The sequence below is a fragment of the Sorex fumeus genome, unplaced genomic scaffold, assembly GCF_029834395.1.
Source record: "Sorex fumeus unplaced genomic scaffold, SorFum_2.1 ptg000063l, whole genome shotgun sequence".
NCBI classification, from domain to species: domain Eukaryota; kingdom Metazoa; phylum Chordata; class Mammalia; order Eulipotyphla; family Soricidae; genus Sorex; species Sorex fumeus.
Window position 1 is genome coordinate 49,841,256 of NW_026606120.1, and position 25,795 is coordinate 49,867,050.

The 25,795-nt window shown below is 51.3% G+C and overlaps 1 protein-coding gene across 1 annotated transcript; it reads right to left on the reverse strand.

Moving 5' to 3' along the window:
• Positions 1 to 1,300: 1,300 nt before the first annotated feature.
• LOC130035026 (galectin-9-like) lies at positions 1,301 to 17,786 on the reverse strand. Its single transcript, XM_056126512.1, has 8 exons — positions 17,748 to 17,786; positions 15,941 to 16,035; positions 12,666 to 12,864; positions 7,966 to 8,076; positions 4,452 to 4,499; positions 3,633 to 3,721; positions 3,370 to 3,532; positions 1,301 to 1,447 (listed from the first exon to the last, which is right to left on the reverse strand). The coding sequence occupies exons 1-8, from the start codon at positions 17,784 to 17,786 to the stop codon at positions 1,301 to 1,303; spliced, it is 891 nt and encodes a 296-aa protein (XP_055982487.1).
• Positions 17,787 to 25,795: the final 8,009 nt, after the last annotated feature.

A 25,795-nucleotide genomic window follows, 5' to 3' on the forward strand; every position in this document is an offset into this window, starting at 1 on the left:
GTTTGATCTCAGAGAAGCTGAGAGGTTTTGAGGCATCCTCCTAGTTCAGCTCTAGTTTGGGGTGACTCCAGTGGAGATAGCTCCTCCCCTCACACCTCAGCGGGGCCAGTCCTGCCTTCTGAGCTTCTAAAAAGGGGATTATGGTGCATGCCTTAAGTGTAATTGTGGAGGACCAAGCCCCCGTTCTGATCTCTCTCTCTCTCTCTCTCTCTCTCTCTCTCTCTCTCTCTCTCTCTCTCTCGACGAGAAGATTCTCACAAACATAGGAGAGCAAAACTGAACTGACCACACTTCTCAGAGTTCAGGATCAGAGATACATCTCCTGCCTGAGAGAAGTAGGCCAGACTTGCACTTGCGAGGGGATCAGCAAGGGCCGGTAGGGAGTCAGCGGTGCCTGCATTTGACTTGGCGTCATCTGAAAATGGTCCCTCCCAGCAGCAGCTGCAGCTCCTGAGAGGGCTGGCAGGGAGTGGGAACCCCAGCCTCGGCTGCACCCACCTTGCTGTCACCACCACACAGCAGGACCCCTTTCCCTGGTCAAACCACACCGAGGCCAGTTTCCCACCAGCACCCACTGCTAGGCACCCCCAGCCAGCCCTCTCGAGATGTGGACCCAGTCCTCAGTCTCTCCAGAAGCAGAGCCCCTTTTCTGGGCTTGCCAGGTCCCAAAAGTCCCGCCTCAGATTCTAGCCCAAGAGGCCCAAGTCTGGTTTGGATCCTCCAGGGGGGCATGGGGGCCCCTTGGAGTGTGTGGGCATCAGAACCCCCCACTCAAGCAAGCTTTGCTCCTCCCAGCCCCACATTGACCTTAGTCAGGATTCCCCCCAATTCCAGGTTCCAACATGTCCCTGAGAACATTTAATCAACATTTAATTAATCTCCCACACCTATTGTGTCAATAAGCATTTTCTTCTTTTATTTGAGAGTCTCTGGGAAATGGGAGCCTCCCTGCTGGGAGATTCTGTCAGTGAGGAGATGAAGGGAGCCCCATCCTGGGACTTGAGGGGGGAGGAGCATTGTGGAGAAAACAGCTGTTGGTTTAGGACTGAAGTGGGGTCAGGGGGATCATCGGTGCAGGTCTGTGGGGGGGACACTCCCCCTCTACAACAGGACTGAACTTGGGCCTTCACCTGCACAGACCCCTCTGCCGCCCTCACTGCACCCCAGTATTCAGTGGGTGAAGTGGGGCCAGAAAAAGAGGTGAACCCGTAGAAATAGCCCCGCTCTTAGACAGGCTTTGGGGTGCTGGACTGGTCTTGGGGCAGGTGGGCTGGGGAGATGAGTGGCCAGGGGTCCTGGCTTATGTTTGCACATGGCTCAGTTGGACATCACCCCCGACTTCCAGGTTGTTGATGCCAGGCAAATACGCCATGCGGTGTTTGTACTCAAACAGGTGCTGGCCGTTCACCGCCACCTTGAGACAATGGTTCTCACATAGGATCCGCACCTGTAGGGAGTCGTGGTGTGAGCGCTGCCCGGGCCCCACACCCATGCTCCAGCCAGGCTCCACCCACCCCCCACCCCCTGCCTGCTCTGCTCCTTGTCGCGGAATGCCCTGCTGCCTCGAGCCCCTGCTCTATAATCCCAGGACTTGCCCCACATGACCAGCCTTCCCAACTCCTGAGCCTGTCCCAGGACAGCCAAGTGCCCCCTGATCATGACCCTGCTGCCATCCTCACTCTCCTCCTGGCCCCTGAATCACAAGGGGCAGGAATGCTGGCTCGTGCCATTCATGCCCCGGGCACTGGCACAGGAGGTCTTGGCTCCTGCCTGGAACCTAACATCATCGGGAGGGGGGGGGTCCCTGGGGCAGTCAGGACCACCTGGGAAACATCAGCATCCTTTTGCCATGGCAACAACCTGCAGCACCACCTGCTGGAACTTACTACGCAAATTAAAGGGTCCTCTCACTTTGCTCTTCCATCTCAGTGATACGCAGAGGATGGTACGAGAAATTGAGGCATGGAACAGGTAAGGTACTTGCTCAAGGACACTCAGTTACCTACAAATATGCTGCACTCTGGCTTGGAACATAACCCTACAATATAGGGTTCACTGTAGGACCAGGAATTGATCCCCAGGTCGCATGTGTGCAAGTCAAGTGCTCTGTTGCTGAACTACACCTATGGCTCACAAGAACCAAACTCCTTTCCTAAGCCCCCAGTGCCCCTGAGCAGTCATTTCCAACCCCAGGGACAGACCTATTTTAAGTCACGCATCCACAGGTGTGCACACTTCATTGGCCAGGTGTCTCCTTTCTTCCTTTCCACACCCAGCTGTGATCAAAGATCATTACCGGTGGGGCTCAGGAATCACTCCATATATGGTGTCAGGGATAGAACCTGGATTGGCTGTGTGGATGCAAGCTCCTTACTCCTGCATCTCTCTCTCTCTTTCTCATTCTCTCTCTCTCTCTTGCTCTCTCTCTTTCTCTCTCTCGCCTTTTTTTGCTTTTTGAGTCACACCTGGCAGTGCTCACACAACTGGCTCTGTACTTAGGAATTATTCCTGGCAGTGCTTGAGGGCCCATGTGGGATTGAACCCAGTTGAGCCACGAGTTGGCCGCCTGAAAGGCAAACAAAGCCTGACTGCTCTGTTCCCTGGAATATCTATGTTGAGTGATTTGAAGGTGTGGTGAGGGCTGGGCTCACTCTCCTCCTGCAAGCCCTGGCCTGGTAGGCAGGTGGACCCTAACACCTGCACGTCCCTAACACCTGCTTCCTGAGGCCTGTTTCACAAGCTCCCTGGTTCCCCAGAGAACCTCCTAGAGCAGTGCCCTGGGCCCATGGTTCTGTTTTGCTTCCTGCAAAGCACCTAACCCTCCACATGTTTCTGGTTCTCCACCTACACTATGAAGGAGGTGGGACAGGACCTCCAGGCTACCTGCACCAGGGGGCCATCCTGCCCACCCCCCTTCAGGATAAAATAGCTAATGAGTGGCTGGAGGGAGCTGAGGTGACAGGCTTTGCCCGCAGGAGACCTGAGTTCCATCCCCAACACTGTGTTTCCCTGCATACCCCCAGGAGCAACCTATGAGCACAGAGCCTGGTGTAGGCCTGGAGCACCACCTGGGGCGGTCCAATTCCCTCCCTCCCCCACAAAATGCATGAAAGAAAGACTGATTAGAGTCTTTGGAATGAATGCGTGAGCGAGTAAACTAGAGCAGCTTTGGTCCCTTGCTCCTTCCCTGGCCCTGGTCCTGTGTGTGTGTCCCCCTCCCCTGCCCCACTACTCTCGCACCCCTCCCTGCAGTGGAAGGGGATGGTGTACAGGCCCCTGCTGGCCCCATTCTCAATCTACAGGTTTCGGCCCACAAGCGCCCCAGTTGCCTCCACCACCCTCCCAGCCCTGGGCAGCCCCGGGCCTTACTTGGAAGCCCTGGCCACGGACGAAGGGCATGGGGCCGAGCAGACTGCACTCCTGCAGTCCCCAGGAACTATAGATCTGCGTGTTCCGCACTACGGTGTTCTCGAGCAGCTGGGCGCACATGTGGAAGGCGATGTCATTCCCCGAGCGCAGGCTGATGTAGAAGCTGTAGGTGGGCGGCTCATGTGGATTTCCTCTGCCCTGGCTTTACTCCCCAGCCCCCCAGATCCCAGGGGTGCTGCTCCTCCCTGCATGGCCGGACTTACCTGTTAGAATTGTGTGGGACAATGCCTGAAATGAAGATGTTTTTGGACGGGGAGAGTCCTCCCGAGATGAGGGTGAAGTAAGGCATCGGCTGTCAGGGGAGAGGGACGCTCAGGGGCAGCCACTGGGGCAGGGAGCCCCTGTGTTCGAGCAGGAGCTCCGTGGCTCACTGGCAGTACTCAGAGGACCATACAGGATGCCATAGATCAAACCTGGGTCAGCTACATGCAAGGCTAGCACCCTCCCTGCTGTACTATCACTCTATCAGTGTGTTTTGAGAACCTTAGCTGGGAGCCAGGAGGCAGGACAGCAATAAGGACACAAGGCTAGTATTGCACTTGCCCTGGTACTTAGTGGGACCTCATGGACCCTGAGTATTGTCTGGTGCAGCCTGCAGGCCTGTGAGCACAGCTGGGAGAGGCTTTGGTGGCCCTCAACACCATATCCTCAGGCTTTGCATTGAATCAGCTCAGGAGAGAGGTGCCCAGATCTTCCGAGCATCACTTAGGAGCCCCTAGATTCAACGAAAGAATTTCTGAGAGCACTGGAGCAATAGTACAGTGGAAAGGGTGCTTGCCTTGTATGCAGCCAACCTGGGTTCAATGTCCTAAATGGTCCCTTGAGCCTGCCAGCAGTGATCCCTGAGTCCAGAGCCAGAATTCACCCTTGAGTACCACTGAGTACAGCTCAAAATACCAAGCAAACAACAACAAAAAGAACCTCAGTGGATTAAAGGGTTGTTTCAACTGTGTGATGGCCTTCATCTCCCCCAACCCAGCATAAGCGAAAACCCTGCTCATGCCCTCCAAGAAACCACTTACATAGACTGGGTTGGTGTCGGGGTATGCCAAAGCTGAAACGACGGAACTCTGTTAAAGAGATCAGAAGATTCAGGGGGAGTGAGCACACACAGGCGGGTGCATGCCTCGGCACCCCGGGAGCCCGCTCATTATCTTTTTAGTGTCAGCTCCATGGCCTACCCCAGCTCCCCACAGGCAGCCTCCCCTGAGCCCAGATGCCCCCTCTGTTTGCTCTGGTGGGAGGAAGAGATGCTCAATCCTGTGACCCACTGTAAGATCCTGGGGCTGCTCCTCAGAATGCAGGAAGGCAGTGGACATGGGGCCTGCCTTGGGGCTGGTGGGTAAGTCAGGCTGGCCCAGACCTCTGCCATCCCAAGGAAGGTGGGTGCTTAAGTAGCCTTAATCTGTGGCTCCAGCCCCAGGTGACCCCCTTCTCCTTGCTAAACTGCTTTCTTCCTTCTGCTCAGACAACACAAAACTCAGCGCTTTGTAATGGGAAGGTGGGCACATCTTTGGGACTCACCGGATACCTCTGGTTTGGGACGCTGCTTTCCTTGTGGATGATTACTTGATTTTAGAGAAAAGAAGCAATGGGCTCATCTTATTTATTTTGGGTCCACGCCCGTGGTACTCAGGACAACAGGTTTCAACCAAAAGTCACCTGGCTGGAGGGAGCACCACTAAACACAGTGCTCTGAAGCTGGGAGTCTACCGCCAAGCCGAGTCCCAAGCCATCCCTACGTGTTCTGGTGCGGGCATTTCTTTCCGGAAGCACCACGACTGTGCCTGAAACCTGTGTCACATGGCCCCACCTTCCTCTAGGCCTGGTCTCCCTTTATGGAGGAAGGCATGAGGGTCTCCTTCCTGGAAACAGCCCACAGCAGAGTGGAGACTTGAGCACACCAGGGGCGTCCATTCCAGCTGGTTCCTAGGGGCTTGGCCACTGCTCCCTGTGAGAGAGGCACATGGGCAGCCCTGCCTCCTTTTATTTTTTTTTTGCTTTTTGGGTCACACCTGGCAATGCACAGGAGTTATTCTTGGCTCTGCACTCAGGAATTACTCCTGGAAGTGCTCAGGGGACCATACGGGAAGCTGGGAATGGAACCCAAGTTGGCCATGTGCAAAGCAAATGCCCTACACACTGTGCTATCACTCGAGCCCCCTGCCTCCTCTTTCTAAGCCAAGGGAGAAGAAATCTGAAGAGATTCAAAGACACTTACCAAAGGAGGTGCACTGGCTGCCTTCTGCCAGGCTGGGTGCTATTGGAGAGGAGAGAGCATTAGTGAGGCGGGCACAGGGAGCTGCCTCAAAAATGAGGAGAAACGCCTCCCTCCCACACTGTTCTGTCCCCAGCAGCCCTTCCATGTGGGTGGTACCCAGGCCCTCCCCTGGGACACGCTGACTGTGAAGGGATGGTGGGGTCCCCACGGCTCCTCCTGAGGGAACAATGGCACCAGCCATCCTGTGTGCTCGGCAGAGGCCAACCTCCCTCCCAGAGCCATTGACTTCTGGAAGGTGGAGGCTGGCAGTGACTGAGGCCAGATTTGATTTCAGTGTGGCTCCTGGCAGCCTCCTGAGCATTGGCTGCATGCAGCCAGTGATGCGATCCCTGCTCTGACCATCTTGACCTGGCTGCTGGCAAGCACCTGGAGCCAGTGTACACGGTGCAGGCACCCGTCTGCACTGTGGCCGGCCAGGGAGGGCTGGGGAGAGACACCCCATCTGTCCCTCTGGCCCCCACTGCTGTCCCTTTCCTGTCCCCCACCTAAAGACTGGGAGGGCTGGTGCCACTTCCATGGGCTGACGCCAGTACAGTTGCCTCTGGGTGGGCTCCATGAAAATGAGCAAGCTCACGCTGGCCCAAGGCCCTGGGGAAGGTGGGAGTGGGGGTAGAAATGGGCATGAACAAGCTCATCCCACCCCATGGCCCTGGGAAAGGAGAAAATGGGGGTGGGGGTGGGAGTGGGCAGACACAGACACACAGTGATGACAGGACGTGGTGACTAGCACGAGGTCTGCAGGGACCTGGAGGTGGTTGGGGAACATCTGGCAGCAGGGGTAGCAGGGGTGCCAGCATGGGGAACTGATATTAGACAGAATGCTGAAGGGGGGGTGCAGATGGTATGGGGAGGGGCTCTCATCAAGGGACAGCATAGCCTGGGTGAGAGTAGGGCTCCTGTGGGTGCTGGGGGTGTGGGCGAGTTTAGAAGCGTGTGGATCCTTGAATCGGGACAGGGGGCTTGGCAGTAGGTTCCCATGGCTGGGGAGCCCCTCCTGGTGTCTGGAGCTGAGAATAGTTCCTAGGGGGTGCTGGACTTGGGAGGGGGGCATCCAGGCTCAGTGCTGGGAGGGCACCAGGAGGCCTACAGCCTCTAGGGGCTCTATCCTAACTGCGTGTTGGTCCCCCAGGCTCCATATTGCACTCACTCATGGTCTGTGCCCCTTGAGCTTGGGCAAGCCACATGGACGCTGGAGAACTGTGCCTGGGAGAAGGCCTGGGGGGATTCTTTCAAGACAAAAGCAGCACAGTGAGGAAGAGGCATGACGGAGTGAGGGCACATCCGGGAGCAGAGGCGGGCAAGGGCAAGGGCACCTGGCAGGCAAGGGCAGAGGGCACACAGTGGGTGAGTGCAGAGGTCAGAGGGCACACGATGACATGAGCAGGGTCTCCTCTGGTAGCTGCTGGACAGAGGCAGCAGGTTTAGACAGGCGGGAAAGTGGGATGGAGGCGCCCCCATGCCTGACTGCTGAGAGGCTTCAGGTGCGTCTGTCTTGGGAACAGTTTCAGTGCTGTTCCCTGTGTCCTGTGGCAATGGGGGCCCAGCACACCCTCATACCCCACAAAATGCAAGAAATCCAGTTCAGATGGGGTGGTCTCCTGCCTGTCTCTCTCTCTCTCTCTCTCTCTCTCTCTCTCTCTCTCTCTCTCTCTCCCCTATTTTTATCTCTCCCTCCCACACTTTTTTCTTTTTGGGACTACACCTGGTTGTGCTCAGGAATCACTCGGGGGACCAGATGGGGGTGCTGAGGATTGGTCCTAGGTTGGCGTGTACAACGCAAGCACCTTAATCTCTGTACTATCTCTCTGACCCCTTCTGCCCCCTTTCTAGAAAAAAGAAAACCACTGACATCCCCCTGAAATGTACAGGGCACACACACAGGAAGTGCCCCCTGATTGCACTGAGGGCTCTCCCGACACCCATGCGTCCTTTTGATGCTCCGCCCCTACCATTAGCCACATTGTGGAAGTGGCCTGAGGTTTCCCAGTGATGGGAGTGGAGGGCTGGGGTGTCTGATGCACCGTCCTAGGCTCTCTGGACTCGTCAGCCTCCTGGCTGCACTGGAATAAGTGAGATCAGAGAGAGAGAGAGAGAGAGAGAGAGAGAGAGAGAGACAGACAGACAGAGAGAGAGAGAGAGAGAGAGAGAGAGAGAGAGAGAGAGAGAGAACGCCTGGGATCCAGGGACAAGCCACAGGGAGGAGATGGGGAGCTTGAGGCGTGACCCCAAGGTCGTGGATGTCAGAGCAGCCTTACTTCGAAGTTGATATAGGACAGTTGCACGCAGCCGGCCACAGCGATGGTGTCAACGAGGTGGAAGGGCACGCGGTGTGAGTACTGGTTGAAGAAGTTTCCATCCACATTCACCTGCGGGTGAGTGCCAAATGCTGGAGACAGAACCCAGGCTACAGTGGGGGCAGCTCTGGGCTCCCGGACCCTTGCTTCTAGGAGTGATCACATGCCTCTGCTTTCTACATGGCTGGTGGCATCCTGCACTCTAGGATCACTCCTGGGGCTGGACCCCATTTCTTGCTCCAGTGGTACATTAAGAGGGGAATGGCGGGGGTGGGGGGGGGGGCGTGATAGCACAGCGGATAGGCATTTGCCTTACTTACACAACCTGACCCAGGTTCAATCCCTGGCACCCGATATGGTGCCCAAGTCAGCAATGAGTGATTGCTGAGTTCAGAGCCAGGAGTAAACCCTGGGCACTGCCAGGTGTGGCCCCCAAACCAAAAACTTAAAAACTAAATATGTACATTTAAATATAAACAGAGACCTCTAGAGGGCCCAGCAGGGGGCTGGTGCAGACCCACTCTCCCATGCTCCTGCATATCCAGGCCACTGCATGATGCTCATTGCAAAAGTGTCTTGTTGGTTGGTTTTAGTTTAGGGGTCACACCCCGTGGTGGACAGGGATAATACCTGGCTCTGTGTTCAGGGATCACTCCTGCAGTGCGTGGGGGACCTCTGCAGTGCAAGGGATTGCTCCCAGGTCAGCCACCTGCAAGGTGAGTGCTATCTCTCCAGGGCTTGGCTTGTGACCCTGAGCATGTGTGGGGCCCAGATGAGACTGCAATAATGGATGTGCAGTAGATGTGGATGTGTTTCCATAGAGCAGGAGGGCAGACCTGACGTAGCAAAGCGGTGTGGTAAACAGGCATTTTTACTTTGGAGGCCCCCAAAGCAATGTGCCAACTATGAAGCTTTCATTTTTTAAGCCAAAACAACCATCAAGGGCCAAACAGATATTACAGCGGGGAGGGCACTTACCTTGCATGTGGCTGACTAAGGTTCAACCTTGGCACCCTATATGGTCCTCTGAGCCCCAACAGGAGTGATCCTTGAGCACAGAGCCAGCAGTAAGGCCTGAGTAACATGAAGGTGGCCCCAAAATCAAACAAACAAGCATCTTTTGTGCCTGCAAATGTCAGTTAAGGTTTATAAAAAAAAATTTTTTTTAAAAACCCTGTAGGACCCCACCCCTACTCCACAAGGAAATGGTTCCTTCTTGGACCAACAAAAGGAGCACAACCCTAACAGGAGGAAGGAAATAATAAAACTCAGAGCAGAGTATAACGAGATGGAAACCCAGAAAACAATCCGAAAGATCAATGAAACCAAGAGCTGGTTCTTTGGGAAAATTAACAAAATCGATAAGCCCCTAGCAAAACTCACAAAGAAAGGGAGAGAGAAAACCCTAATAAACCGAATCAGAAATGAAAAGGGGGTCATTACAACAGAAACCACAGAAATTCAAAGGATCCTCAGGGAGTACTTTGAAAAGCTTTATGCCACAGAACATCAAAACCTCGAGGAAATGGATAAATTCCTAGACTCCTACAGACTCCCAAGGCTGAACCAAGAAGACCTGGAATACCTGAACAGACCTATCACCATCAAGGAAATTGAAATGGTAATAAAAAGTCTCCCCAAGCACAAAAGCCCTGGCCCGGATGGATTCACCAGTGAATTCTTCCAAATCTTTAAAGAAGACTTACTCCCAATCCTCTTTAAGCTTTTCCATGAAATTGAAATATCAAACACACTTCCGAACAGCTTCTATGAAGCAAATATCACACTGATACCAAAAGCAGACAGAGATAACACAAAGAAAGAGAACTACAGGCCGATATCCCTGATGAACACAGATGCAAAGATCCTCAACAAACTACTAGCAAATAGAATCCAACTACTCATCAAAAAGATCATACACCATGACCAAGTAGGATTCATCCCAGGGATGCAAGGATGGTTCAACATTCGGAAATCAATCAACATAATCCATCATATCAACAAAAGAAAAGATAAAAAGCATATGATCATATCAATAGATGCAGAGAAAGCATTTGACAAGATCCAGCACCCCTTTATGATGAAAACCCTAGCCAAAATGGGCATAGAGGGGACTTTCCTCAACATAGTTAAAGCCATCTACCACAAGCCTACAGCAAGCATCATCCTCAATGGGGAAAAACTGAGAGCCTTCCCTCTAAGATCAGGGACGAGACAAGGATGCCCACTCTCTCCACTGCTGTTCAATATAGTACTGGAAGTACTTGCAATAGCAATTAGGCAAGAAAAAGACATTAAGGGCATTCAGGTAGGAAAGGAAGAAATAAAGCTCTCACTATTCGCAGATGATATGATACTATACTTAGAGAACCCAATAACCTCCACCAAAAAACTCCTAGAAACAATAGACTTGTATAGTAAAGTTGCAGGTTATAAAATCAATACCCAAAAGTCCATGGCTTTCCTATATGCAAACAGTGAGAGAGAGGAAAGCTACATGAAAAAATCAATCCCGTTCACAATTGTGCCCCAGAAAATTAAGTACCTAGGAATCAGCCTAACTAAGGAAGTAAAGGACCTGTACAAAGAAAACTACAAAACGCTACTTCAGGAAATAAAAGAGGACATGAGGAAATGGAAAGACATCCCCTGCTCATGGGTCGGAAGACTGAACATTGTCAAAATGGCAATACTACCGAAAGCACTGTACAAATTCAATGCAATCCCTATAAGGATACCCATGACGTTCTTCAAAGAAATGGAGAAAACACTCCTGAAATTTATATGGAACAATAAACCCCCACGAATAGCTAAAGCAATTCTGGGGAAAAAGAAAATGGGTGGAATCAACCTCCCGAACTTCAAACTTTACTACAAAGCGGTAATAATCAAAACAGCATGGTACTGGAACAAAGGCAGAACTACAGACCAATGGAACAGAGTTGAATACACTGACATCACCCCCCAATCATATGATCATCTAATCTTTGATAAAGGTGCAAGAAATGTGAAGTGGAGTAAGGAAAGCCTCTTTAACAAATTGTGCTGGCATCACTGGACGGCTACATGCAAAAAAATGGGCTCAGAACTCTGCCTAACACCATGTACAAAGGTAAGATCAAAATGGATTAAAGACCTCAACATCAGACCAGAAACCATAAGATACATTGAAGACAAAGTTGGCAAAACCCTCCATGACATTGAGGCTAATGGTATGTTCAAAGATGACACGCCACTGGCTGAGCAAGTGAAAACAGAGATAGATAAATGGGACTATCTTAAACTAAGAAGCTTCTGTACCTCCAAAGAAACAGTGACCAAAATACAAAGACGGCCTACAGAATGGGAAAGAATATTCGCCGAATACACATCTGACAAGGGATTGATATCAAGGATATACAAAATACTGGTTGAACTCCACAAGAAGAAAACATCCAACCCCATCAAAAAATGGGGCAATGAAATGAACAGAAACTTTCTCAAAGAAGAAATCCGAATGGCAAAAAAGCACATGAGAAAATGCTCTACATCATTAATCATCAGGGAGATGCAGATCAAAACCACAATGAGATACCATCTCACACCTCAGAGACTGGCCCACATTCAAAAGAACAAAAGCAACCGTTGCTGGCGCGGATGTGGCGAGAAAGGGACACTCCTTCACTGTTGGTGGGAATGTCCACTGGTTCAGCCCTTCTGGAAAACAGTATGGACGTTCCTCAAAAAATTGGAAATTGAGCTCCCATTTGACCCAGCAATACCACTCCTGGGAATATATCCCAGAGAGGCAAAAACGTGTAGCCGAAGTGACATCTGCACTTGTTTGTTCATTGCAGCACTCTTTACAGTAGCCAGAAACTGGAAGAGACCTGAGTGCCCAAGAACAGATGACTGGTTAAAGAAACTTTGGTACATCTACACAATGGAGTACTATGTGGCTCTTAGAAAAAATGAAGTCATGAACTTTACATACAAGTGGTACAATATGGAAAGTATCATGCTAAGCGAAATGAGTCAGAAAGAGAGGGATAGACATAGAAAGATAGCATTCATCTGGGGGATATAAAATAATAAAATATGAGATTAATACCCAAGAATAGCTGAGAGCAACACCAGGAGAATTACTCCATAACTTAGAGGCCAGCTGGGTATTCTAGGGGAAAGGACAATTCAGATAGAAAGGGGAACACCAAGTGGAGGGTGTTTGGAGGATCCTCCCAGGAGGGGAGATGCAGGTTGAAAGTAGACTGGGCTGAACATGTTCGCCACTCAATGCCTCTTTGGCTGATCACAGCGCCCAGGAGGAGAGAGAGAACAGGGGGGAATGCCCTGCCACAGTGGCAGGGGGGGATGGGGGGATGGGAGGATGGGGGGGGAGGGATATTATCCTGGTGGTGGAAAATGGGCACTGGTGGAGGGATGGGTATTTGATCGGGGTATGACCGAGATCCAAGCACAAAAATTTGTAAATCTACAACTGTACCTCATGTCGTTTCACTAATAAAAAAGAAAAAAAAAAATAAAAAAAAAAAGAAAAAAAAAAAAGAAATGGTTCCTTCTTCAGGAAGACGTTGCTGAGCAGTGGATGGTTTGGGATGGGTCATCTTTGGTGGCAGGGGGCTGGGAGGGCAAGCGGGAAGCAGGGAGAGCATCCTACTCACAGTGAAACTTGCGCTCCGTACCAGGATGCACAGCTCAAAGGTATTCCCCTTCCTGAAGGGCATACGCCTCTCCCTCTCCTCAGGCCCCCAGCAGCCATTCTGCTTCGTGTTGCAGACCACAAGACCTTCATTAAAGCGAGGGTTGAAGTGGAAAGCCACGTCATTGCCGCTGCCGCCATTCTGAAGGTTCACGTGGAACCTGGGACAGAAGACGTTAGTGAGAGCTGAGGAACAGCAAGTACGGAACAAGGAAGCCCCGCACCATCTAGTTCTGCCTGGAGACTTGCAGGTGACCTTCCTAACCCACTCATTTGTCCTCTAGATTTGCACAGAGGGTTTTTATGCAAACTCTGAACTGTGCCCTTCCGATGTCATTTTCTCAAACTATGTGGAAATTGGGTAATGAAAAATGTAGATACCAGCAACAAGAAACACAGTTCGGAGGTGGCCACGTTCAGGACAATGCCCAGCCTGCTGTCCTGTCACTCCAGCCCCATGAAACACAGGTCTCAAGAACTAATGACAGAATGTGACTCTTGGAGCGGAGAATCCACGGCCCCTTGGAAGGTGGGGTGCTGCCTTGAATTTCTTGGGGACCTCTCCCCTCTGTGCCCCCTACCCAGCTTCACTGGGCTGAGACAAGCTCAGTCTCTTGGGTAGGAGGGGACTGAAAAGCAATCCTGGCGATGGGGCTGAGGACAGAGGAAGAGAGTGGAAGGGGGTAAAATTCCAAGTGGGCTGGGTCTCTCCAGCTGGCTGGTCTAGGGGAGTCCACAGGCCTCGCTTCCTTCTGCATTTCCTGGGGGCTATGTGGGATTCTCGGTAAGGTCCCACAGCAAACCACCTGGTAGGAAAGGCTAGGAGCAAGATAGCGGTCTAAAAGCAAGATGTGAGTTGTGCTAGGCCTAAGCCAGGGAACGGTGTGAAGGGATCTAGAAAGTTCCAGACCCTGTGCTATAGGATTGCAGTAGTAGTGGCGGGGCAGGGGCGGGAGGAGGGGGGCAGGGGGTGGAGATGGGCAGGATTGGTGGGGTGACAAAGTCAGATGGGCTAAGAGAGGGGTCCAAATGCATGGAGGTGTTTCAGGCTCCGCAGGCTTCAGCAATCAGCACAATGGTGAAATCCCGAAACCCACAAGATTCAAACCCACATCCCTTTTCACGGATCTCAGCCCAGGTTAGTCTTACTGGGCCTAAGAGTGTTGGCAGGTCCTGAGAAGGTTCCTGTCTGAGCCCTCAGCTCTTCAGGATGGCGGGGAGGTGGGAATGGAGGGAGTGATGGGAAACATTTATGTTTTGTTTGTGATGGGCTGGTTTGGATTGCTTTGGGGGCCAGACATGGTGGTGCTCAGGGGTCCTGGCTCTGCACTCAGTGGTCACTCCTGGAAGACTTGGGGAAGCATATATGGTCCCGGGGATTGAACCTGGGCCGGCTGCATGCAAGGCATGTCTTCTACTTGCTGTACTGCCTCTGAGAGATAGACAAGCAATGGCAGCACCATGACAAGCTCAAAAAAGGAGCTAGAAGCTAGGCCTACGTTTCGGTTCCAGAATTCCTGAAATTGAATGCAGAGTCCTGTAATTGAATCATGATTTTCCTGAAGCGAGGTTGCCATGGGTGAGTTCGACTAAAGTTACCAATCAGATGCAGGTAGAAATCACAATCATGATCACAATCGTCCTGTTGTTTGTCGATAGCCTCGAGCAGGCACCAGTAACGTCTCCTTCTTCCTAGCCCTGAGATTTTCAAGAGCCATATTCAATGCTCTTTCAGAACTAGGAGAATGAGACCTATCATTGTTACTGGTACTTGGCATATTGAGTACGACACGGGAAATTTGCCAGACTCTGCAGTGTGGGCTGGATACTCTCAGTAGCCTGCCGGGTTCTCCAAAGTAAAAATGAGATAATAAGATGTCAGCTGTGCACTTCCGGGTGCTGGGTTTTATAGTCGCTGGGTCTTGGCTGTTGATGGGACCACCTGGGTGCCAGCAGCAGCTGGTGGGTGTAACGCCTACCTACTGGAAGATGGGGGATCTGGGTGAAGAAGGCCCAGTCCTGATTCAAGCAGGCTTGGAGATCTCAGCCCCGGCACCCGCATGCCTGGGTTCTTCTGCCGGTTCCTTAATGCATGAGCCTTGATCTGATGTTTGGAGAGTGGTCTCAGCATGGCTGTGGCTGGTTCTGGAGGTCTTCGGCTGCCGGGGCTCTGCTCGGGGCAGGGAGGGAAACTCAATCCGCCCCCTCCAAGGGGCCCCAGTGAGGACAGCCAGGCACAGGGGCAGGAGACTCTACACTGTTCTCTTCCGGGAACTGGGTTTTATAGTCTCTGGGTCTTGGCCATTGATGGGACCACCTGGCACCAGCAGCAGCTGGTGGGTGTAACGCCTACCTACTGGAAGATGGGGGATCTGGGTGGAGAAGGCCCAGTCCCGATCCAAGCAGGCTTGGAGATCTCAGCCCCGGCACCCGCATGCCTGGGTTCTTCTGCCAGTTCCTTCATGCATGAAGCTTGTCCTGATGTGTGGAGTGTGGCCTCAGCATGGCTGTGGCTGGTTCTAAAGGTCTTCAGCTGCCGTGGCTCTGCTTGGGTAGAAAAGCCGCACTATATAACCCTTACGTAATCTTTATGTAAGTCCGCCTGATCAACTAAGTACAAATAGTGAAAAGTACTTAGCCAAGTACAAATAGTGGAAAGCCCCTCAGACTGCAGCCAAAAGGGTGGTCTGAAAAAAGTTCCTGGGTTTGGTATAAAAACCCCTCATTGTTGAGACTCAGGGCTGGCCGCTCGTTCTGAGAAGGCTGTTGCTGTGTTGGTGGGTTGGACAGAGGCCCTAGCTTGAGCGAGCCAATAAAGACCTCTTGCTTATTGCTTTCCAACCTGTCTTTGTGTGACTCCTTCGGTGGGATCTCGGCCCATTCTAACACCTCCCCAGCCCTAAGTGTTTATACATTGAATTCACTTACATTTTCCAAAAAAAGATCTTGAAACCAAAAGAGACCAGTGAGCAAAGTTCAACCCTCCAGCATTTTCATCTGCCCCTGGGCAGACACAGTCTAAGCCCCCCCCCCCTCCTTAGACTGTGTCAGCCTAATGGCCAAGAGGTGTCTACGGGAGCAGTGCCCCCACACTGTTGATAGATGGCATTGGTGCCAGTCATGTTGGCAGGGGTGAGGCAGCCCCTCTGTCAGATGGTGCTGGGTAGGTGAGGTGAGCTGAAAGGGGGTGAGGGTTGCTGAGGGAAGAGAATGGAGAGAACCCCAGGTCCCAGGTACCTGTTTTCTCCATAGACATTAAGAACATATCCGGCGATGGTGATTTTCAGGCCATCTTGGAGCCCACCTTGGATGAAGCCTTGGAAGGGGACAGCCTGCAGGGGAGAGGCAGGTCAGTCTGTGGGCTCACGTCCCTCCTCCTCCTACAACATCCACCTGTGTGCTCCAGTGGGCTGGCCTGGAGCACACAGCTGTAGCTGTGAATAGGAGAGGGGCTGTCTCAGCCCCCCTGTGTCTTCCTGGCCTAGGAAGAGGATGTGACTCCTGAGAGTGCAGAGGGCACTAGATGGAGGATTATGTGCGTGTATGTGTGTGAGTGTGTGTGTGTGCGAATGTGTGTGTGTGAGAGAGTGTGTGACTGTGTGTATGTGTATGTGTGTATGTGTGTGCGTGCATGTGGTTGAGAGTTCAAACTCCAAATGACCTCCACCTTCAAGGACCATCCTCAGGATCAAAGCCACCATAGCAGCATGCAAAGCTCCCTGAGCACCACCAGGGGTGACTCTTGGGCACAGAGGCAGGAGTAAGCCCTGAGTACTTCTGGGTACAGTCAAAGAGGGAATGAAAAAGAAAGAAAGAAAGAAAGAAAGAAAGAAAGAAAGAAAGAAAGAAAGAAAGAAAGAGAAAGAGAGAGGAAGGAAGGGAGGAAGGGAGGGAGAGAGGAAAAGAGGGATGGAGGGAGGGAAGGAGGGAGGAGGGAAGGAAGATAGGAAAGAAAAAGAAATATAAAAATACAGAAATATAGACCAGAGATCAGAGGGTACACTGGGGTCCCATCTATTAAAAGGTGTCGCAGCTCAAAGTCTCACAGCCCGAGCTCCCAGCTGCCTCTGGGAGGGGAGCTGAGGGCACACACAGAGCCCTCAGGCCTGGCCAGAGCCCCGCATAGGGTCCCGTGTGCTGGCCCCCCAGCTCCCGAATATCTACCATCCCCACTCAGAAGAGGCGCCTGGGATAGTCCCAGGTCCAGTCTCATGAACCTGGAAACCTGCGGGGCAGCCTGCCTGTCACTGCTCTCTGCGGGCAACCCCGTCCTTGGGACGCCTCAAGACCACCCTCCCCCTGCCACTTCCACCTGAGAACACGTGGCAGTGGCCTCTCCCTGTGGGTCCCACCTGGGAAGGGCCCACAGCCACCAGGATTGGCACAAGGTCATCGCAGACACACTGACACGGGGTAGAATGTGCATGGACCCCACGGCTCTCCCTCAACCCACAGACCCTCACAGACCCAGGCCCCAGAGCAGACACCACCTAGGGGTCTGTCCCGCTGCCCCAGACCCCTCACTGTCTGCACCCCAGAGCTGGCAGGCACCCTCAGGCACTCCCACAGTGCCACCAGCTTAGCCAAACCCCAGCGGGCAGGTGGTTGCAGGACCCGTTCCGTTGGACAGCTGTGAGGACTCAGGCCCAGAGGAGGCAAAAGTTACCTGTTGATAGACACCAGCAGGTCAATGGCGGAACAGCCTCAGAGTGCCCCCCCAACCCCCACAGCTGTGTTGGTTGTGGCCTCTGCAGAAGCCCTGATCACGCCTTCAGACAAACCAAGTGCCACTCATCTACTGGTCCCAGCCCCAGCCCAGCAACCCGAGCAGGACGGACATGCAGACACCACAGGCTCCGGGTTCAGTCTCTGCCTGGCGAGGCTACAGCAGATGTGGCTTGACTGCCCACCTGACTTTTCTACCCTCCGCCGTCTCTTTGGGGTGTCCCTGTCATCCCACCCATGGGAGCTATCCAGGAGTAGGTTTTCAGTGCCCCGGAGCTGCTTCCCCTCCCCCACCGCCCAGCACAGTGCGGCCACTCACTGGACTCAGGTAAGGAAACTGCATCGCACCGCTGGCCATAGATCCTGTTCCTCAGCGTCAGGCTCTGCACTTTGCTGCTCCTCACTGCTTCTCAGAGAGGACTGAGCTGAAATTTGAAACCTAAGCCACTTGGCTGCTGTCCAAAGGGGAGGAGCCAGGGGCTGGAGGTAGTGGGTGCTGCAAAGTGGTGGAGTGGGATTCTGGGGGAGGGGAGCAACATCTCACCCCGGTGACCTTCCCCTGTTCTCCTTCTGGGCTCTACCCAGGAGTCCACTGCTGGGAGTTCAAAGCCCTTGATGGCACCGACAGTGGGACAGCACGTTTCCAGCTTCTGTTACTCTCCTGTCTCCTGAGCTTGCTGGGTCAGAGTCCAGAACACAGTGGGCCTGCTTGGAAGAGTGGGTGTTTGGGCACCACCTGTGCTGAGGGCGGGGGTCACTGGCTGTATGCCCTGACTCTATTCCTTTCCCAATGCAGAGACACAAACGGAGGCCCAGGGAGCCTGGTCAGGGGGGAATGGGTGGGAGCCAGATAAGGCCCTGAGTTTCAAGCAGGAGGCCCCAGGTATGTAAGTATGATCCCCAGGAATGCCCCACTGGATCCCGTCCCGGCAACTGATGTTGGGGATCTCGGGGGCCACAACATGGTGTGTGGGCTCGGACGCAAGGCAACGGTGACTTGGAAGGTTCCTCTGTCCCTCGCGAGCTGGATGGCCAAGACATACAGCGACAGGTGGGAGAAAGTCACACTGGAAACACAGACAGGCTAGAAGTCATGGGCAGTCCTCAAAGGGAGCATCCATGGCTGCATGCAGGGGGCTGTAGGGGATGAAGAGGGGAGGGGCTGCAGACTGCTGGGTGCAGAACAGTGAAATCTCCTGGAAGCTGAGATCAGAAATCTCCTGATGCAGACTAATCTTATCTGCAGAGCTGCTGTAATTGAGCTTTGGGGAAAGTCTAACTACAGAAGAGAAACGAAACTAGAAAAAGACTGGGCAAGGAGGCAGAGGGCGGTGATTCCAGGCAGGAGATAAGAACGGAACGGGGTGGCACCAGAGGGCTGGACTGTGAGCATCACCTCTGTATGCCGCCTCACCTCCCACATCATCTGCTGCCTGATTCACTCAAAGCCCTGCACTATCAGAAGCTCCTATACCATACCTGCAAGGCTCCTGGAATGGGCTTTGGGTTTGGAGTAGGGCACAGTACCAAAGCAGTCAATGTGGACAACAGGACTCAGGAGAGCGGGCATGCCTGATTCCTGGCATGACAGTTTCTTTTGTGTTCCAAATGTGTTCCCTGGAAGCCAGAGGTGGGCCAGAAGTCACTGCAGAGCCATCTGCAGGCCACTTCCAGTCTGCAAATGTGTTTGCTTGTCAGAGACATGTTTGAGAAATAAGAGCCGAGCCAGTTATGGGAGCTGGAATGAAAACCAGAATTCTAGGGTCTTGAGAGCTAGTACAGACAGTGAGTTGCTTGCCTTGTAAGCACCACCCCAGGTTTGGTCCCCAGAGCACCATCAGGAGTGATGCCTGAGCAGAGTCAAGAGAAAGCTCTGAGCACTGCTGGGTGTAGTCCAATGTCCTCCCTGCAATATTTCTTTCTCTTTATTTAAACCGTGTTCTACAAAGTTGTTCATAATACAGTTGTTATGGGCATTCAATATTCTAACACCAACCCTGCCAACAGCACAGCCTTCCCTCCACTATTGGCCCCATTTCCACAACCACCCCCCAAGCGTGCCCTTTTAGGCACACAACAATTTTTTAATAATATTTTAAAAAATAATTTTGAATTAAATATCCATGATATAGACCATTACAAAGCTCTTCATGACTGGGTTTCAGAAATACAATGATCCAATGCCCATCTATCCACCAGTGTACATTTCCCACCACCAATGACCCCATTTCCCTCCCAACAGCCCCCATTACCCCCTCCCCCGGTCTGCTCTATGGAGAGGCATTTTTCTTCTTTTGCTTGCTCTCTCTCTCTCTCTCTCTCTCTCTCCTTTTGTGTGTTATGGTTTGCAATATAGATAAGATATCATCATAATTGTTCAGAGTGTTTAGTATTTTTATAGGGCAGGTAGGGCTGGGTGGCGGCTCTGGGGTGTGGACATGACTGCTGAGGCTCTGGATGTATAGGGAGGTGGGGGGAGGTAGCCCACCCCAACCCTGAGGAAACCTGGAGATTTTAGTCACAAAAAAAAACATACTCCTGGAGCTGGAATGATAGCACAGTGGGCAGGGCATTTGCCTTGCATGCAGCCCGACCCAGGTTCGATTCCCAGCATCCCATATGATAGGAGTAATTCCTGAGTTGATGAACCAGGAATAACCCCTGTGCATTGCTGGGTGTGACCCAAAAAGCAAATAAATAAATAATATATCTTTAAACACAAAACAAAGCACATACCTAAGTTTTTGGCAGATTAATGTATCCTGGTGAGATCTGGCCTGAGACAGTGGAGTCTGTTTAGGGTTATTGGTGGTTATTTTTTATTGTGGAAGTAAGTGACTATTAGGGGCTCTGCTTCCCATAGGCACCAGGCTGCCCCCACTCTTCGATTTACGCCTGTTCAACCTTCTGTGGGTCTGAGATTAACTGTGGCTTTTGATGTCTTTTGAAATTTACGAATCTCTTAAGCAAGGCTGATAAATGAGCTTTGGATGGCTGAGCTTTTGTGGGTGTGGCTCCCACTTACATTTTGGCTGTTGACATTCTTGGAAAACTTGCTTGCAAGTTGTTGGGGTCTGGCCAGAGGCATAGCGGCAATTTGAAGTCACCATCAAGCTGCTGATGCACTCGCCCCACAGGTACAGGTTCACATCCTGGTGGCACCACACGCCGGCACAATATAATTTACCTTATATTGCTTGCTACAACTAAATGGATAATGTAATTATCAAAAATCACTTTAGCAAAAGAAAATTTGTGAAAATTGTTATATTTCATTAAGTCTTTGTCTTAGAGTTTACTAAACTCTTGTTGCTAGTTGGGTCTTCTGCATTTTTTGTTTATTGAGCTCAGTTGATGTCTTTGCAACTTTCGCACCAAAATTGGTATGCTCCTACTGGGCTGTGGGTATTGTGGAATTTGGAGGTATTGTGTGGCTGCACACGTGGCCGCATGCTCCAGAAACTCCAGGAGCTCTAAAACTGGGCCAATGGGTTTATATCGTGGCAGCTGTGGGATGTGGGTGTGGCTTCCAGGGCTTCTGGAAGTACAGAGGTCTTGGGGGAAGCTGCCCACCCTAGGAGGTTGGGGGGAGGCTTCCCACTCGAAGGAGACTCCGGAGATCTAGCCTGAAATCCTGTGTACCTGTAATTTTAGTCACTTTGGTGTCTCTGTATGGATTAGTTGTGAAGCAGTGGAATTGGGCCATTAACATGGTGTCAGCGGTGAGATGTGGGTGTGGGAGCAGGGACTTCATCAGGGCATACCCCACAATAATTTTTAATTTTTTTTAAAGAAAGAATGCCCAGACTTCTAACTTCTTTCCATCAAACAGTAAAAGACGAAAAACAACAACAACAACAACAAACAACAACAACAACACCAGTCCTGAAACCCAGTCTCATCCAAGAAGGCAACAATCCACCAGCTCTGATCAGCAGTCTCATGGGCCAGTCCAGTGAACCTCACTCCTCCCCATTCCCTGATGTCTGAGTTCAGGAGTAAGTAGACATTGTGCTTTTCTTTATTTCTATTTCTTGTTAGTGGGAAGGGGAGCTGGGCCACACTCAGTGTGCTCAGGACATATTCTTGGATCTCCGCAGGGTCACTCCTGGTGCTGCTCAGAGGTGCTGGGGATCAAGCTTAGATCAGCCACATGCAAGACAAGCACCATACCCACTGTACTATCTTTCCCCACCTCCTTCATCTTTTTTGTTTAGTTTTGATTTGAGGGTCACCCCAGGCAGTGCCTTACTCATGGCTCTGTGCTCAGGTAGCATTCCTGATGGGGTTCAGGGACTGTATATGGTGCTGATGATTAAACCGAGGGGCTAGCCACATGCAAGGCAAGCACTCACACTCCAGCCCCAAACGGTTTCATCTTCATCTTTTCTGATAGCTCAGTACACACACACACACACACACACACACACACACACACACACACAGCCCGTAGTTTCTCTTTCTATTCATGTTGCTGGTCATTTGAGTTCTTTCCAATTGTTGACTATTATAAATAAGCCACAGTGAGTTTAAGTGTGCATAACTATTTAATAATTTATTTATTTTTGGTTTGGTGGTCACACCCAGCAGTGCTCAGGGTCTACTCTGAGCTAAGTTCTCAGGGGTAACTCCTGGAAGTACTAAGAAAAACACCTGGTGCAAGGAATAAAACCCACCCAGAACTCTGGTATACAAAGAATGAGCTCCAGACCACTGAGTTCACTCTCTGGCTCTGCACATATCTTTTATTTCTTCTCTGAGGGGAATACACCCAGCAGTGCTCAGGGCTTACTCCTTGTTCTGATGCAGGAATCACTTCTGACAGTGCTCAGGGGAAGCCAGGTTGACCTCAAGCAAGGCAAGTGCCCCATCCACAGTACTATCACGCTGGTTCCAGATGTCTTGAGTTTTAGTGTTTTTTTTCCACAGGAAGCCAGGACTGAGACCCCCTTGGGAGATTAGGACCTGCTATTAGCATAGACTCTCTCAACAAGTCCTTTATCAACACAAGCTCTGGAAAAGAGCCTATGTGGTGTTTAAACCAATCTTGGGAGGTTCTTGTTTGCAGTTTTAATCTTGCTCTGCATGCATATTCAAGATAAATTGGCAGGAAAACTTGGTGTAATTATCTCTTAGGTTTATTGAGTCTTTTTTGAATATTAAATTCTACTATTGTTCATGATTTTCGAGGTTTACTTTCAATATGTAAAATAACCTGGCTCGTGTGTGTGTGTGTGTGTGTGTGTGTGTGTGTGTGTGTGTGTGTGTTGGTCAAACTCTACGGTGCTCAAGGGCTACTCAGTTCAATGCTCAGGGTTCACACAGCAGTGATCAGGGCACCATGAAGTTCTAGAACTGAACCTGGGCCTCCTGCATGAAAATCACGTGCTTCTGTCCTGTAAACCATGTCTCCAGTGCTGAAGAAAATGTTAATAAAGAAGGTATCAGGTATCATTCAAATCTGGGTTTAAATTCTGCCTCTCATTTACTGTATGATCTCTGTCAAGTGATTCTCTTAATTAGAAAGTGGGTTAATAATATTAACTTCCAAGAACTATTCTGGACACAAATCAGATATTTGTCTTATGATGAGCACAATGTCTAGGGTTTTCCTCAATACTTGCTTGATATCACTATTACCAAGTAACATACTCTCAGTGCTTGTGAACTACAATAGATCCAGAATTGAAAGTGGCCCCCACCCAAATGTCCCCTGGCTCATGATGGGTTTGTCCATAAGCCCCATCATAGATTCAATACCTCCCAGACAGATGGGGTGCTGCTATCTTCAACAAGGAGTTACCCAAGGTGTCTGGGGAGGGTCTCTTGTGGTCAGCAATGGGAGATTGTTCTGTGACCAGAACCTCACAGTACCACTCAGACCCATAGACTCATAGCTGAAAAGGAAGCTGGGAAAGGTTTGCCTGTTTTGTTTTTGTTTGGGGGCCACACCCAGCAGTACTCAGGGCTTATTCCTGACTATGCTCAGGGATCACTACTGGCAGGGCTCAGGAGTTCATATGGGGTTACTGGGGATCGAACCTGGATTGGCTGTGTCCTACCTGCTGTACTAATTCTTAGGCCTCTTGGTCTGCCTGTTTCAAGAGCTGTAAGAAGAGACTAAGCTTTGCCCTCGCTAGTCTCTGCCACACTCTATTAGCTCTCTCAGCTTCATGAGCTCCCAGAGTTTTCAATATGTTGCCAACTGTCAAGACCATCTGCCAGGCCAATCCCAGGCTACATGTGCCTTGAAAATCTCAGCTGGGTGTCAACCACCTCCTGGCCCCATCCAGACTCACCTTCTGAGTGAACGATTCTTTTAAAAAAAATTTATAAAGTATTTCACAAATTTGATTACATTTAATAGTCAAACACCAATCCCAGCACCATTACACCTTCCTACCATCATAATTTGGGTGTTTCCATTCCGAATCACAAATCCTGCCCTAAAGCAGAACCGAAATAAAATAGTATTTCTCTCTAAGATCAGTTGCCTCCTACTTTGAATCCCATCAAATGTGGTGCTGTACTCTTAGAGTATGGGAAAGGTGTGTCCTATGAAGTGTCACAGGGTCCAGGAAGAGGTTCACTCATGGGTGAGGCTCGGTCTGAGTGTGTGGAGGGTAAGTGTGTGAAGAGTGGCCATGAGCAGGGTGGTGGTTGAGTTCTGGAAGATTTTGGTTGCTGGCGCTGGGTCCCTTGGGGCAGGGAGGGGGTCTCTCCTGCCCCCCTCTGGGGCACTGAGAGTGAGACAGCCTGGCGAGGGCTCTAGCAGCATGGTAATGGTGAGCTTCATGTTGCTCCCTTCCAGGAGAGGAGTGTGATCTGGAAGGTGGCCGATGACAATTTTATCCGGCATCAGCCAGGGATGGATTACGGGCATGAACCCTGAGTGTTCAGTCACAAAGTCCCACTGACGGAATGCTTCTAACACCCCAAGGGCAGACATGTGTGAACTCAGCCGGGCTGCCCATCTCCTTCACATCTGGTCAGCTGTTCTTTATCGCCCCTGCCCTGGGGAAAGTCCAGTTCTAACCCACTCTCCCCTGCTACAGATTGTCACTGGCTCCCTGTAGAGCATTTGACTACATGGGTGAGGCCCTGGGCACAACCCATACACACACAGAGATATACACAAACACACACACACAGAGATATACACAAACACACACACACCACACACACACACACACACACACACACACACACACACACCTCTTTGGACTGATCCTTCCATGTTCATCCAAACACATCTTAAAACAGTTGAGAGACACATGCTTTCCAAAGCACAGTTCCCAGTCCTCGGAGCCTTTGCTGTGTTATCCATGCTTCGGTGTCACCATATGACTCACCCTTCAAACAGTGTGAGGGCCACCTCCTTCTTGAAGCCGCCCATCAGGCTTCACTGGCTCATGGCAAGGACACTGCTTTTTCACATGTGTTAAATAATTGGTGCCATTTTCTGACCAGAAAGTTCCGTGACTTTGGATGAAAGAAAGGTTTTGCAGTCAAAGATGAGGTTGTGTGGCCTTGAGTGGATACCTTAACCTCTCTGTGCTGGCCTCCTCAGCTGTCACAGTCACGGTCACGGTCATCCTGTTGTTCATCAATTTCCTCAAGCAGGCACCAGTAACCTCTCCTTCGTCCTAGCCCTGAGCTTTTAGAAAGTGCCATATTCAAGGCTCTTTCAGGTCAGGAGAATGAGACCCACCATTGTTACTGGTTTTTGGCATACTGAGTACACCATGGGGAGTTTGCCAGACTCTGCGTGCGGGCAAGATACCCTCGTAGCCTGCCAGGTTCTCCAGAGTACAACTAGATAATAAGATTTGAAACACTACAATGTAACGCTTTTAGGCATACTGGGGAGGATTAAAGTGAGCAAAGGCAGAGAAGAAAGCACCTGGCTCAGAGTAGGGGGCCCACAAAAGCTGGGTTCCTTTCTCCTCTACTGTTTACTTACCTCAACCTCCAGAGTCTCTCTCATGGGCAGGATTAGGGGAACGACCACTCCACGCCCCTTCTGCCCCTGGGTCTCCAACAAGCAGGGGCAGTGGAGGACATACTGGTCTTGCCCGGGTGCTCACGGTCTCCCGTGGGGGCTGGCTGACCCTCCCTGGGCATGGGAACCCAGGTGCTCTTCCTTCTCTGCTTAGAACAGTTCCCCAAACTTATTCAGCTACTGCCCCACTTTCAGAAAAACAAAAACAGAAACGTTCTCATGCCTCCTCAACTCTACCTTAAGTGAAATACATAGGAAGCCCCTTCCCCGCTCCAGGTCTTTCCAGTGCCCCTGGTGGTGTTTGTGGGTAGTGCACACTCTGAGGGGGCCCTGGGTCAGAAACCCTGACCAACTTGGCCTGGGGG

Coding starts and splice junctions, on each gene's coding strand:
- LOC130035026 (XM_056126512.1), bottom strand. CDS start 17,786: ATGGCCAGCGGTGCGATGCAGTTTCCTTACCTGAGTCCA. Junction 16,036..17,747: donor AGTTTCCTTACCTGAGTCCA/GTGAGTGGCCGC, acceptor TCTCCCCTGCAG/GCTGTCCCCTTCCAAGGCTT. Junction 1,448..3,369: donor TCCGTGGCCAGGGCTTCCAA/GTAAGGCCCGGG, acceptor GACTCCCTACAG/GTGCGGATCCTATGTGAGAA.